At 40.5% G+C, this 14,380-nt stretch overlaps 1 protein-coding gene across 1 annotated transcript in view; it reads right to left on the minus strand.

Annotated features, from left to right (window-relative positions):
- Positions 1–13,270: 13,270 nt before the first annotated feature.
- Positions 13,271–14,380, minus strand: part of COL6A5 (collagen type VI alpha 5 chain) — a 90,937-nt gene continuing 89,827 nt past the window's right edge. The window contains exon 40 of the mRNA XM_058553328.1: positions 13,271–14,087. Within this exon, the coding sequence (XP_058409311.1) occupies positions 14,068–14,087 (20 nt within the window). The 3' untranslated portion in view covers positions 13,271–14,067. The remainder of the gene's footprint in view (positions 14,088–14,380) is intronic.

Consider the following 14,380-nt stretch of genomic DNA (forward strand, 5'->3'; position numbering starts at 1 on the left):
CTGAAATCTGCTACTTAAACAGTGACAGAAGTGTCACAGTGACAGCAAATTTACTATAAAAGGCTAATAAAGCCACCATCAGCCCTCTCCAAAGTTCTACATGACCTTGGTCTACCATGAAAGTTATCACCAGCTTCCCAAATAGAGTCATTAGGGACCGTTCCTAACTTCTGTAGCTGAGTAGCTACTGGGAGCCAGACACTGTATAATGCACTTCACACAGGCCAAATCTCACAAAACCAACTTCACAGCTGAGAAAAATGGAGGTTCTGAGAAGTTAAACCACAAGCCCAGCATCACATAACCAGTACATAGTAGAACAAGTCTTATTCTTTCCATGACTCGTAACTGCATCCTGGACCATTTCTAAGCCTACAGTACATCAGTAACAGAACAAGATCATTAGCATTGAAGCTGTGGAGTGTGGTCCATTTGTCACTGCAAATGTGTTCACTGGACAGAAATCCTGCCGGTCTGGCATGAGGAGTCTCGTGCAGGTGCTGCAGAGGGAGCTGAACACAGCAACACAGCACGAGAGACTCGATGGAGCTCCTGCAAGAATCTCCAAAACACTGACACAGCTCTCTGTCACAGCTATTGATGGAACACCACGGCCAGCTGGACATCCCAGGGACCGGGGGAGGGTTTCATGAGAAGGGAGTGGCTGATTTTAAGCAAAGACCAAATTCTTAAGATGAGGTCACCAGTTGAAGGGTTTCATAAAGAAGCTGCAGATACCAAAGAAAGTAGCAAACTCTTAATCACAGAATTTATAACCTGAAGGAATTTTAGGAAAGATTAGCCCAACCCCCTAATTTTACTGATAATGATGATGAAGAGGAGGAAGATAATGAGTTAACATTATTTCTCTTTTACATGCCAGGCATTGTGCTAAGTATTACTTCATTTAATCCAATGAGCTGGGTACAGTTTTTATTCCCATTGTATTGATGAAGAAATCAAGGCCCAGAGATGTGGTGATTGATCAAAGGTGGCACAACGAGTTAGGGGTAAAGTTAGGACTAGAATTCAAGCACTTCATACCCAATCCTGTCTGCTTTTCTCTATATCTTATAGGCAGTTTCTCTTCCCTTGAGAATGTGTGAAAAGAATACAGTCTTTGGAAGAACCAGGCAAATCCAGATCTAAATCCCTCTTTTTTTTTTAAATTTTTTGTTTATTGCAGTAACATTGGTTTATAACATTGTATAAATTTCAGGTGTACATCATTATACTTCTATTTCTGCATAGATTACATCATATTCACCACGAAAATACTAATTACAACCCATCACCACACACATGTACCGAATTATCCCTTTCACCCTCCTCCCTCCCCCCTTCCCCTCTGGTAACCACCAATCTAATCTCTGTCCCTATGTGTTTGTTTATTGTTGTTATTATCTACTACTTAATGAAGGAAATCATACGGTATTTGACCTTCTCCCTCTGACTTATTTCACTTTGCATTATACCCTCAAGGTCCATCCATGTTGTCACAAATGGCTGGATTTCATCGTTTCTTATGGCTGAGTAGTATTCCATTGTGTATATATACCACAGCTTCTTTATCCATTCGTCCCTTGGTGGGCACTTAGGTTGCTTCCAAGTCTTGGGCTATTGTGAATAATGCTGCAATGAACACAGGGGTGCATGTACCTTTACAAATTGGTGTTTTCAAGTTCTTTGGATAAATACCCAACAGTGGAATAGCTGGATCATATGGTAGTTCTATGCTTGATTTTTTGAGGAATCTCCATACTGTTTTCCATAGTGGCTGCACCAGTTTGCACTCCCACCAGCAGTGTATGAGAGTTCCCTTCTCTCCACATCCTCTCCAACACATGTTGTTTCCTGTCTTGTTAATTATAGCCATTCTGACGGGTGTGAGGTGATATCTCATTGTAGTTTTGATTTGCATTCCCCTGATAGTTAGTGATTTTGAACATCTTTTCATGTGTCTGTTGGCCATCTGTATATCTTCTTTGGAGAAATGTCTGTTCAGGTCTTTTGCCCATTTTTTAATTGGGTTGGTAGATTTTTTGTTGTTGAAATGCATGAGTTCTTTATATATTTTGGAGATTAAGCCCTTATCAGAAGTATGGTTTGCAAATATCTTCTCCCAATTGTTAGGTTGTCTTTTCGTTTTGTTGATGGTTTCCTTTGCTGTGCAGAAGAATTTTAGTTTGATGTAGTCCCATTTGTTTATTTTTTCTATTGTTTCTCTTGCCCGGTCAGACGTGGTGTTTGAAAAGATGTTGCTAAGACCGATGTCGAAGAGCGTACTGCCTATGTTTTCTTCTAGAAGTTTCACAGTTTCAGGTCTTACATTCAAGTCTTTAATCCATTTGGAGTTAATTTTTGTGTATGGTGTAAGGTAAGGGTCTACTTTCATTTTTTTGCATATGGCTATCCAGTTTTCCCAACACCATTTGTTGAAGAGACTTTCTTTTCTCCATTGTATGTTCTTGGCTCCTTTGTCAAAGATTAGCTGTCCATAGATGTGTGGGTTTATTTCTGGGCTTTCGATTCTATTCCATTGATCTGTGTGTCTGTTTTTGTGCCAGTACCATGCTGTTTTGGTTACTATAGCTTTGTAGTATATTTTGAAATCAGGGAGTGTGATACCTCCAGCTTTGTTCTTTTTTCTCAGGATTCCTTTAGCTATTTGGGGTCCTTTGTTGTTCCATATAAATTTTAGGATTCTTTGTTCTATTTCTGTGAAAAATGTTGTTGGAACTTTGATAGGGATTGCATTGAATCTATAGATGGCTTTAGGAAGTATGGACATCTTAACTATGTTAATTCTTCCAATCCAAGAGCATGGAATATCTTTCCATTTCTTTGTGTCTTCTTCAATTTCTTTCACCAATGTTTTATAGTTTTCTGTGTACAGCTCTTTCACCTCTTTGGTTAAGTTTATTCCTAGGTATTTTATTCTTTTTGTTGCAATTGTAAATGGGATGGTATTCTTAATTTCTCTTTCTGCTACTTCGTTGTTAGTGTATAGAAATGCAACTGATTTTTGTATGTTGATTTTATATCCTGCAACTTTACCATATTCGTTCATTACTTCTAAAAGTTTTCTGGTGGATTCTTTAGGGTTCTCTATATAAAATCATGTCATCTGCAAATAGTGACAGTTTCACTTCTTCCTTTCCAATTTGGATGCCTTTTGTTTCTTTCTCTTGCCTGATTGCTCTGGCTAGGACTTCAAGTACTATGTTAAATAGGAGTGGTCACAGTGGGCATCCTTGTCTGGTTCCTGTTCTTAGAGGGATGGCTTTCAGTTTTTCACCATTGAGGATGATATTAGCTGTGGGTTTCTCGTATATGGTCTTTATTATGTTGAGATACTTTCCTTCTATACCCATTTTATTCAGAGTTTTTATCATAAATGGATGCTGTATCTTGTCAAATGCTTTCTCTGCATCTATTGAGATGATCATGTGATTTTTATTCTTCATTTTATTAATGTGGTGTATTACGTTAATTGATTTGCGAATGTTGAACCATTCCTGCATCCCTGGAATAAATCCCACTTGATCATGGTGTATAATCTTTTTAACATATTGTTGTATGCGATTTGCTAGTATTTTGTTGAGGATTTTTGCATTGATGTTCATCAGTGATATTGGCCTGTATTTTCTTTTTTTTTTGTGTTGTCCTTGTCTGGTTCTGGTATCAGGGTAATGTCAGTTTCGTAGAATGAGTTAGGGAGCTTCCCCCCCTGCTCAATTTTTTGGAAGAGTTTGAGAAGGATAGGTATTAAGTCTTTTTTGTATGTTTGGTAGAATTCACCAGGGAAGCCGTCTGGTCCTGGACTTTTATTTTTGGGGAGGTTTGTGATTACTGTTTCAATCTCCTTACTGGTGATTGGTCTATTCAAATTCTCTACTTCTTCTTGATCCAGTTTTGGAAGGTTGTATGATTCTAGGAATTTATCCATTTCTTCCAGATTGTCGAATTGGTTGGCATATAGCTTTTCATAGTATTCTCTTATAATCTTTTGTATTTCTGAGGTGTCTGTTGTAACCTCTCCTCTTTCATTTCTGATTTTACTTATTTGTGCCTTCTCTCTTTTTTTCTTGGTGAATCTAGCTAAAGATTTGTTAATTTTGTTGACCTTTCAAAGAACCAGCTCTTGGTTTTATTAATTTTTTCTATTGTTTTTTTGGTCTCTATTTCATTTATTTCTGCTCTGATTTTTATTATTTCCCTTCTTCTACCGATTTTGGGCTTTGTTTGTTCTTCTTTTTCCAGTTCCTTTAGGTGCATTGTTAGATTGTTTATCTGAGATTTTTCTTGTTTGTTGAGATAGGCCTATATAGCTATAAACTTCCCTCTTAGAATCGCTTTTGCTGCATCCCATAAATTCTGGCATGTCGTATTTTCATTTTCATTTGTCTCCAGGTATTTTTTGATTTCTTCTTTGATTTCTTCGTTAACCCAGTCGTTGTTCAGTAGCATTTTGTTTAATCTCCACGTATTTGTGGCTTTTCTGATTTTCTTCCTATAGTTGATTTCTAGTTTCATACCGTTGTGGTCAGAAAAGATGCTTGGTATTATTTCAATCTTCTTAAATTTATGGAGACTTGTTTTGTGGCCTAATATGTGATCAATCCTGGAGAATGTTCCATGTGCATTTGAAAAGAACGTGTATTCTTCATTTTTTGGATGGAATGCTCTGTATATATCTACTAGGTCCATCTGTTCTAGTGTGTCGTTTAAGGCCAATGTTTCCTTATTGATCTTCTGTTTGGATGATCTATCCGTTGGTGTAAGTGGAGTGTTAAAGTCCCCTACTATTATTGTGTTACTGTCTATTTCTGTTTTTATGTCTGTTAATAATTGCTTTATACATTTAGGTGCACCTACATTGGGTGCGTCGATATTTACAAGTGTTATATCCTCTTGTTGGATTGTTCCCTTGATCATTATGTCATGCCCTTCTTTGTCTCTTTTTACAGTTTTTGTTTTAAAGTCTATTTTGTCTGATATCAGTACTGCTACCCCAGCTTTCTTTTCATTGCCATTTGCGTGGAGTATCTTTTCCATCCCTTCACTTTCAGTTTGTGAGTGTCTTTAGGTCTGAAGTGTGTCTCTTGTATGCAGCATATATATGGGTCTTGTTTTTTTATCCAGTCAGCCACCCTATGTCTTTTAATTGGAGCATTTAGTCCATTGACGTTTAAAGTAGCTATTGATAAATATGTACTTACTGCCATTTTTTAACTTTTTTTTTTTCTCAGTGTTTTAGTAGTCCTTCTCTCTTCCTTCCTTCTTCTATACAGAATTGATGGTCACTTTAGTTTAACCTCTGTCTGAAAGCTATACTCTTAATTCCCCTCCTCCCTCCTTTTATGTTTTTGATATCATATCTAACCTCTTTTTTGTGTATTTGTATCCATTACATTCTAATCATGGAAATAGATAATTTTTCCTATTTGTGGTCTTCTCTTTTCCCCTTAAATCAGTCCCTTTAACATTTCTTGTAGCACTGGTTTCTTGGTGACAAACTCCTTTAATTTTTGCTTGTCTCGGAAAATTTTGATCTCTCCTTCCATTTTGAATGATAACCTTGCTGGGTAGAGTATTCTTGGCTGTAAGTTTTTTCCTTTTAGCACTTTAAATATATCATGCCATTCTCTTCTAGCCTGTAAGGTTTCTGCTGAGAAGTCAGCTGATAGCCTTATGGGGTTTCCTTTGTATGTAACTTGACATTCTCTTGCGGCTTTTAGGATTCTCTCTTTATCTTTAATTCTGGACATTTTGATTATGATGTGTCTTGGTGTGGGCCTCTTTGGGTTTATCTTGTTTGGGGCTCTCTGTGCTTCCTGTACCTGGATGTCTGTTTCCTTCCTTAGGTTAGGGAAGTTTTCATCTATTATTTCTTGAAATAGATTCTCTGACCCCTTGCCTCGCTCTTCTCCTTCCGGAACACCTATAACATGGATGTTAGTGCGCTTGATGTTGTCCCAGAGGTCCCTTAGACTGTCCTCACTCTTTTTAATTCTTTTCTCTTTTACCTGTTCACCTCGGGTAATTTCTTCTAGTCTTTTGTCCAGCTCACAAATCCATTCTTCTGTATCCTCTACTCTGCTTTTGAGTCCCTCTAGTGAATTTTTCATTTCCAGTATTGTAATCTTCCTTTCTGATTGGTTCTTTTTTATATCTTCCATTTCTTTGTTGACATTCTCACTGAGTTCATCTATTCTTCTCCCCAGATCAGTGAGCATCCTTAACACTCTTAGTTTGAACTCTCTGTCGGGTAGGTTGCTCATTTCTGTTTCACTTAGTTCCTTTTCTGGGGTTTTGTCCTATTCCCTTACTTGGAATGTATTCCTTTGCCTCCTCATTTTGCCTCTTTCCCTGTGCTTGTGTCTACGTATTACGTAGGTCAGCTACGTCTCCTGCTCTTGGATAGGTGACCTTATGTAAGTGATGACTTAGGAGGCTTCCAGTGTGCTTCCCTCAGTTCTCAATGTTCCAGAGGTGACCCCTATGTGGGCTATGTGTGTCCTTCTATTGTGGCCTGTTTGCTCTCCCTGTAGGTGCCCAGGGAGGCTCAGTTATGCTCCTGGGCAGCTGTTGTAATGCTCAGCTGCTTGTAGTTGTTGTGGGCCCTTCAGTCTCTTTATCAGGTGTGGGGAGCCCCAGCACAGTTGGCTGCAAGTTCTAATACCACATTTGTGTTGCAGTATTTCTTTTAAGTGAGTAGGCCCCCAGCGTGGCAGGTTGTTAGGCTCAGGGCCTTACAATTGCTGTAAGCCTCTAGCCCATTAGGTCTCTTGTCAGCTCTCTGAGGATTGCAGCTGGGTGGGGCTGGCCTCAGGCACAGGAGCACCCAATCGTTTCAGGCTTTGGAAGGTGGGGCAAACCTCCTATGTGGGTCTTTGAGAAGCACAAGTCTTCTGCAGCTGACAAACCCTGCCGCCCACAGGTCCACACACACAGTCAACACAGTCCTGCCCCGCGTGAGTGCCCCGACCTCCCCAAGAGGACCCAGTCTCTCCACGGCAGGAGCCCCACACACTCCGCCACCGCCCCACACTCTCCACCCGCTCCTTGTTCACACCCTGCCCCGCTCAAGTCGGCTCAGTTGCCAGGCTGCAGAGAATCCAGTCACTAATCTATGCAGGCCCACAAGTTGCCTGAGGGCTTGTTGTTGGGTGGGGCCAGTCTCTAGGGTGGGCTGCTTGCCCTGGCTGAGCTGGATCAAATCGGTGCTCTAGCGGGTGGGGCAGACCCTGGGCTAGCAGGCCTCAGGGAGAACTCCAGTGGCGTCTGTGTCAGCACGCCCACACCAGGCCACAACAATGGCCGCCGCCAATGTCCCAGTCCCTGGAGAGGTCTCACCCCTCACCAAGATGCACTCAGGGCCTATTAGGTGAGTGTCTTTTCACCACAGCACTGTGCACCTTTCTTTCTGGTGATTTTAGGTTGCTTTCTGAAACAGGTGAGTTTGCACGCGGGCCCTTTAAGAGCCAGTTTTAGTTTCTCTGTTAACCGGGTTTTCTGGGGGTGCTCCCCAGTGCTTTAGTAGCAGGCACAGTCAGATATTATGCCGCTGGTCTCGATTGTGCTGGGTCCACAAAATGCCCACAGCGGGGGCACTCCCTGGCTCAGGGCCCCGCGCCTCCCGGGAGGGCTCCGTACCTGTGAGCTGCTCCCGGCGGCCGTGAAGCTGGCGGCTTGTGAAGGCGGCGTTTTTTCTCTCCAGAAGGGAGTCTCTGCCTCTTCCACCTCAGTTAGGATTGTCCGTTGTTGCAGGAGTTCCTCTCATCCGGTTTTCAGTTCTGTCTCAGGGGTAATTTTTCCACGAGTAGTTGTAAATTGGCTGTGTCCACGGGAGGAGGTGAGTTCCGAGTCTGCTTACGCCGCCATCTTGACTCCGCCTCCTAAATCCCTCTTTACCTTGGACTGTGTGCCCTTCTTTTGCTGAGTCCTGGATCTCTCATTTATAAAATGGAGGTAATGATATCTTATTCTTCCTTTTGTTGTCAGCACTAAATGAAATAATGCATATAAAGTACCTATCACAGCACCTGGGACATAGTAAGAACTCACCAAATGTGGTTTTTTTCCTTTTCTTTTTTCTCTTCCTCTTGCCTTGGGTGTGGAAATATTTGGTCTATTTGGCCTTTTCAGTACCTGCCCTTTTAGATAGTAATCACCATATATCATATTGATCTTCCAAATGGATTGACTATATATTTGCATACATATGAGGACACATATAATGAAGTATTTCAATACAGAATCAGTATAGTCAATCCCCCTTCCCCATGAACACAATGAGGTTTATAGTTTAAGCAAAAATCTATTTTAAGGACAAAGAGCTAGGAGAGAGAATTACTTTTTGTTGTATTATTTACCTGATTTTACAAGAAAATAAGAATATTAAGAAACAGTTTTAATAAATTTAAGAAACACCAAAATGGCTTCTTTGCCTGCGTTCCTAATATAATTAAGTGGTATTTAGCTGGTACTCAGCTGCACAATAGAATTACCTGGAGCTTTAAAAACGCCCAGTGTCCAGGCTGCACCTCGTACCAATTCAATCAGAGTCCCTGGGGGTGAGGTTCAGGCCTCAGTAGTTTAAAAAAACTCCTCACGTGCTCCCAATGAGCAGTCAAAAGTGAGAACCATTGAGAGACACTAGAGCAGTGGTCCTCAATGTACGGTTCCAGGACGAGCAGCATTAGCATCAGCTGGGAACTTGTTGGAAATGCACATTCTCAGGCCTCACCCCAGACTTGCTGAATCAGAAACTCTGGGGGTAGGCCCTGCAGGGCATTGTTATACACACTCAAGTTTGAGAACCACTGGTTTAGATACCCAGTCCTCTCCCTTATCCTCTGTCCAAGCTAATCAATTATCATGTCCTACTCATTTTACTTTTTGGATATTTCCCTTATATGTCCACTCGTCTCCAACCTGAGCACCACTATCCGTTCTTGCCTGGGTAACTGATTACCCTGTGACTAGTTCTTTTCCCCTCCCATTCCCTCTTACCTCAGCAGCTAGTACCAGCCATACTAAAAGTCTAACCACATTCCTTCTCTGGTGCCTACAGAACAGAATCTAAACTCTTCAATATAGCACACAACTTCCCCTGTGGCTGGCCTGTACTAACCTCTCTATCCTCATCTCCCATCACTCCTAGACTCATTTTAGCAATACAGCATCCATATAGTCAATCCCCCTTCCCCAGGAGCACAATGGGGTTCACAGTTTAAACAAAAACCTATTTTAAGGACAAAGAGCTAGGAGAGAGAATTACTTTTTGCTGGATTACTTACCTGATTTTTGCCTGGCTAAATTGTATCCAATCATTTTCATTCAGATCAAAGACATGCTTCTTGAAGAAAGCTTCTCTGTCCCAGTCTGGAATAAGGAGTCCTTCTCCAAATTCCCGCAGCTCTTCCTGCGTACCTTCACCTTAGCACTACCACACTAAATTGAAACACCCTCTGGGTCTTCCCAGCTAGACCATGAGCTCAAGGCATATGTCACCTTTTATTTATCTTTATAGTCCCTACTTCTGGCATAATGCATGCTACATGGTGGATGCTCAATATATGAGGCCAAGCTGAACTGAAAATCTGCAAAATGCACGTACTCATTTGCAGAGCATCAAGCAAGCGAATTCTAGGCCAGCACTTCTCAAACATAGATGTGCACATGAATCACCTGGAGATGTTGTTAAAATATGATAAAATTAACTTGGGTGGAGCCTATAAATTCTGCATTTCTCCCAAGCTCCCAGGTGATGCTGATGCTGCTGGTTCAAGGGCCATCAGCTACACTTTGAGAAGCCAGGATTGTGGCCCTCCAAGGCCATGAAACAGAGGACACTTGTAGATCAACTTATGTCGTACTAGAAAAAACTTTTCTTACTTTGCCAAAGTGCTAGTAACAGAGAGGGTAAAAGATGATTTATGCTGTTTACTAGTCTATTCTCATAATACCCGAGTCTGATATATTCTTTTGTAAGAGATTGCAAAGGTTGTCTTATGAACCAGGCCTCCACACAGCTGTTGTCCTCATCACAGGAGGTGAGAACTTCCTTATCAGTGGCATTTGTGTAGAGGACAACTTCTAGCTGTTACAGGACATTTTCTCAACACAGAATCCAAATTCAGTTTGGGAAGTAGAAGCTGGGGAGAAGAAGAGAGAGAGGCCAACAGGATACTAGCGAGCCTCAGCAAAAGAAGGCTTATTCATTCATTTCTTCCTGCATAAAGAAAACCAGTTAGTGAACACTTGTTAAGTTCCTAGGATACTATAAGGTGACAGATGCTAAGGTTGTCCAGGTGGACAATGGAGGGCTAGAGAAGAAATTTAGTCAAAAGAAAATTCCAGAATTCTGGGTCAGAGATGGAAGAGGTTTCAATTTAGGGAGTCCAATAGGGACTGTACCAATGTTCAACTATGACTGTTCAAATTCTCAACCCCACTGCTCACACTCAGATAAAAGATCTAGGAATCAAATCTAAAATGTCAAATGAAGTTTTCCAGACATATCACAGGATTCTTAGTCATCTGTAATTCTGACCAGCTGTTCTGTAGTGCACCGTCCATGTCTCATAAGACTGCAGTGGCTCAGCTATAGGTCATTTCTGCACAGAACCCCTGGGAAAATGTGTGCTTGATACATGTGCCATGGCTCCTTTTTGAGGACATGCAATTTTACTTCTAGATCACTCCATGGTCAAATAGATTCGTTACTGTGGAATGGTTCAAGATTTTTTTTGTTTGCCCTTTTTATTATTTTCAAGCTTTTATAAAAAGGCTTTTGAACAACTCATCACACTTGCCATGACCTCAGCTTCCACTAATCCTCAGAGTTCCAATCCAGTCATGCTGGCCCCGGTACAAGTCCTGCTCACACAGTCCCAGTTTCCCCACTCAACTCAGTGCACAAACAAACACACCAGTCTTGCTGGCTTTTGTTTTCTGGTCATTGCTCATGCCAATTCCCCTCCTCTCCATCAAATCAAACCATATGTCTATTTCAAGGTGAGTTTGTTCATTCATTCATCACGTCTTTATTGAGGTGATGCCTTTTAAGTGCCAGGCAACATCTTGGGTGTTGGGGATATAGTGATGAACAAATGGAGGTGCTCACTTCAGTGCCTCTTGGGGACATAGACAAGTGAGTGGGCTGAGCCATTATAACCCTCCCTCATGGGACCCAGAGGGAGAGATCCAGTACTAAGAGACTATACAGTAGGGTGAGGGTTACCTTGCCTACCTTTGGGAAGTGTATGGAAGGTGTTCCCAAGCAGGTGAGATCCAGCCCAGAAGGACGAATAGGAGGAAGAGAGGGAAGAGGCTCCTTGCAGTGGGAAGAGATTAGGCTCGAAGGGTGAGCAAAGGTCAGATTTTGCAAGGTCTTTAAGGCATGGAAGGAGTTTGTACTGTCATCTTAAATGAGCTGGAAGGAGAGCATTAAGAATCTGTAAGTAGGTACCTGGTGTGAATCCAATTTATTCCTTGAAGTCTTCTCCAATTATTCAAATCTCAAGTGATTTTTTTCCTTCTTTGATTTCCAAAGCAATTAACTGGCTCTACGTAGAAGGCTTACTCTGAATTTACGCATGGTATTTTTGTCATCCTATGATCATTCTCTGCTGTTGGTTCTCAACTTTTTGTGCCTCCAGCACACATTCAAGTACTATATTTTTGGTTTGAATGTCTGAGATATATAACACATTTATTTAAAAGTTCCCTATGTTTAGAGTGTAATGCTCCTTCTGTGAAACAATGTCACTTCATATCACCCCTCTGACCTGTTGTATGCATTAAATTGTGCTCTATAACCTCAAATGACCACTCAGACATAAAATTTACATCAAAAGTGAATGTACACTCAGTGGTAACCTAAATTAATTTTATATATTGATCAAAATTATGTGGCATACCAGTGAAGGGGACAAGTCTCCCTCGTCCTTCGTATTCAACGAGAACCATTGTTCTAGAATGTTCTCTAACTCTAGCGACCTTGACTTAATGCAAAGTGCTCAAGGCAAGGATAGTTTTTATATATGTATATGTTTTAACTTTCCATTATTCTTAACACGGTTCTGGATGTAGCGTAAGGATTTATTTGAATTTTACATTTATTTTCATGACTTGGTTTACTCTTTTCATAATGAAATGTCAGGCATCCAAAAATTTATTTAAAAAAATATAAGAAACACCCATTTTTCCATCACCCAGCTTAAGAAATAAAACATTATAAGGACAATTGACCCCTGCTTTACCCTTCCCCACTAAAAGATAACCACTGCCTTGAATTTGGTATTTATCATCCCCATATGCTTTTACTACAGTTGTGGGTATTCATGAACAATATGTGGTATTGCTTCTCAGGTTTTAAAATGTTGTATAAACGATGTCATAACATATCCTTCCGCAACTCTTTTTGGTTCAATATTTTCTTTTGGATTTGTCCATGTTTATAGATGCCGCTCTAGTTTACCAACTGAACTTCTGTATCATATTCCACTGTATGAATATACTACATTTAGGACATTTCAGTTGGTTTCAAGTCTTCACTAAAACACACAATGCTGTGGTGCACGTGCTTATATTTGGTTCCTTGTGTACCTGTGTGAGAGCTTCTGTAGGCATATAAATCTAGCAGTGGGATCGCTGGGTTGTAGGAGATGTGCACCATCAACCTAACTAGATATTGCTAAGATGCTTCAAATGTAAAGGTGGAAAAATTTAGAGTCCCATTAGCAGAGTGTGAGTTCCTCTGGCTCCACATTCTTGATAACCCATGTTACTTTCAGATTTTAGGGATCTGATGTACACTTCATGCATACATTTACACACACACACACCCACACACACCAAGATTCTTAGGGAAAAACAAAACTTTATTAGGTGAGTCGAGTTTGCTTTAGAACTTCCCAGAGAGCAACAAATGACTACTTTAAAATTTTTGACAGCCTAGAATTAATTGATTGGATTATTTTAAAATTATTCAAACAGGATAATGTTAAGGAAAATTACATGGAAAAAGTACAAAATTGCCTATAGTATTACCCCATTAACAGTCACTTTTTAAAATACAATATATACTCATAGACTTGGCAATTACTTGTTGCCTTAACCAAATGGGATGATTTTTAAAATGAATTCACTCTTGGCTTATTAGACATTTTATGTATATTTTCCAAATGTGTTTAACATGTACTGGTCTTCCAGTGGGTCTGAGTGAGACTACAGTTAAATAAAAACGAACAGAACAAGCTTCCAAGTCAGACTTGCTTTTATTTCAGAACTTGTCTCTTGCTACATTGTAATTCCCAAGAACTGCTCTGGTCATATAGAGTATTCATCCTTTTTCATAATGTTTTGGTTTTTTGCAGCAAAAATCAAGTACATGCAAAATATGCTACAACAAAACAAATGAACACAGCACAAAATAGCAGTTCATAAAATTAGCCTCATCTCCCTTTTCTCTTTCTCACAAATTCCATTCTTTCGTAAATGTCCTGGAAAAGAGCAAGCATTGACTATGGTGGTGGCAGCCTGACAGGTGGTTTTTACAGAGCAATCAGTGCTAGATGCAACATTAGGGTCATACCAGAACTGAAGACATGGGCATGGGGGTCTAGTTCTATGAATAGCTAGAAGACATTCCCAGAAAACTAATTCTAACTGCTTTTAACTCAAGAGTCCAATTTGATATAGATGGGATGAAAATTATGACAAAAATCTTTTGGCAGACACATCATCAGAATCGATGCCTGAACTGTACAGGGTTGTCAAAGAAAAGATTCAGTGAACTCTTCAAGGTCAGTTGTCCCAATTCTCAGGAGAAATGAAATCATTCCTAGTTCCTCAGGTCTGCTCACTGATGTCTTCACTCAGAAAAGTCTTTCCCTCAGATTTGAAGCAGAACAGATTTAGCATGTTATTAGCCAATTGTTCACATGAGAAATTCCTGCCACTTTCCACTCCACCTCTAACAGACGATTCTTGCTTTCTGGTTAGAACCACATGGAATTACACATGCCAATGGAGATATCTTCTTTGCTGCTGTGATCATCTTGCGTCCTCACCATCTGCAAAACATGAAAACGTGCATTGCTCTTAATGTCACTGGATTTGTTTAAAATGTTCCCTCTAGAGTCTACTCCTTTTTATGCCACATATGAAACAAACACACGTAGTTTTGCCATTTTCAATAGTCAAAATAAAAGCGTGATGTGATAATAGATACAAATGAGCAGCATATAAGTAGAACTCTAGATACACTCCTTCCTGGGAAAGCTCTGCAGGATAACTCACACGCCTGAGTGCCCTGAGGAGCAAGCTGAGGCTGCCCTCTATGGCACTTTGCTGGAGATGACACCCT

The sequence above is a fragment of the Diceros bicornis genome, chromosome 2 (assembly GCF_020826845.1).
Source record: "Diceros bicornis minor isolate mBicDic1 chromosome 2, mDicBic1.mat.cur, whole genome shotgun sequence".
In the NCBI taxonomy this organism is placed as follows: Eukaryota; Metazoa; Chordata; class Mammalia; order Perissodactyla; family Rhinocerotidae; genus Diceros; species Diceros bicornis.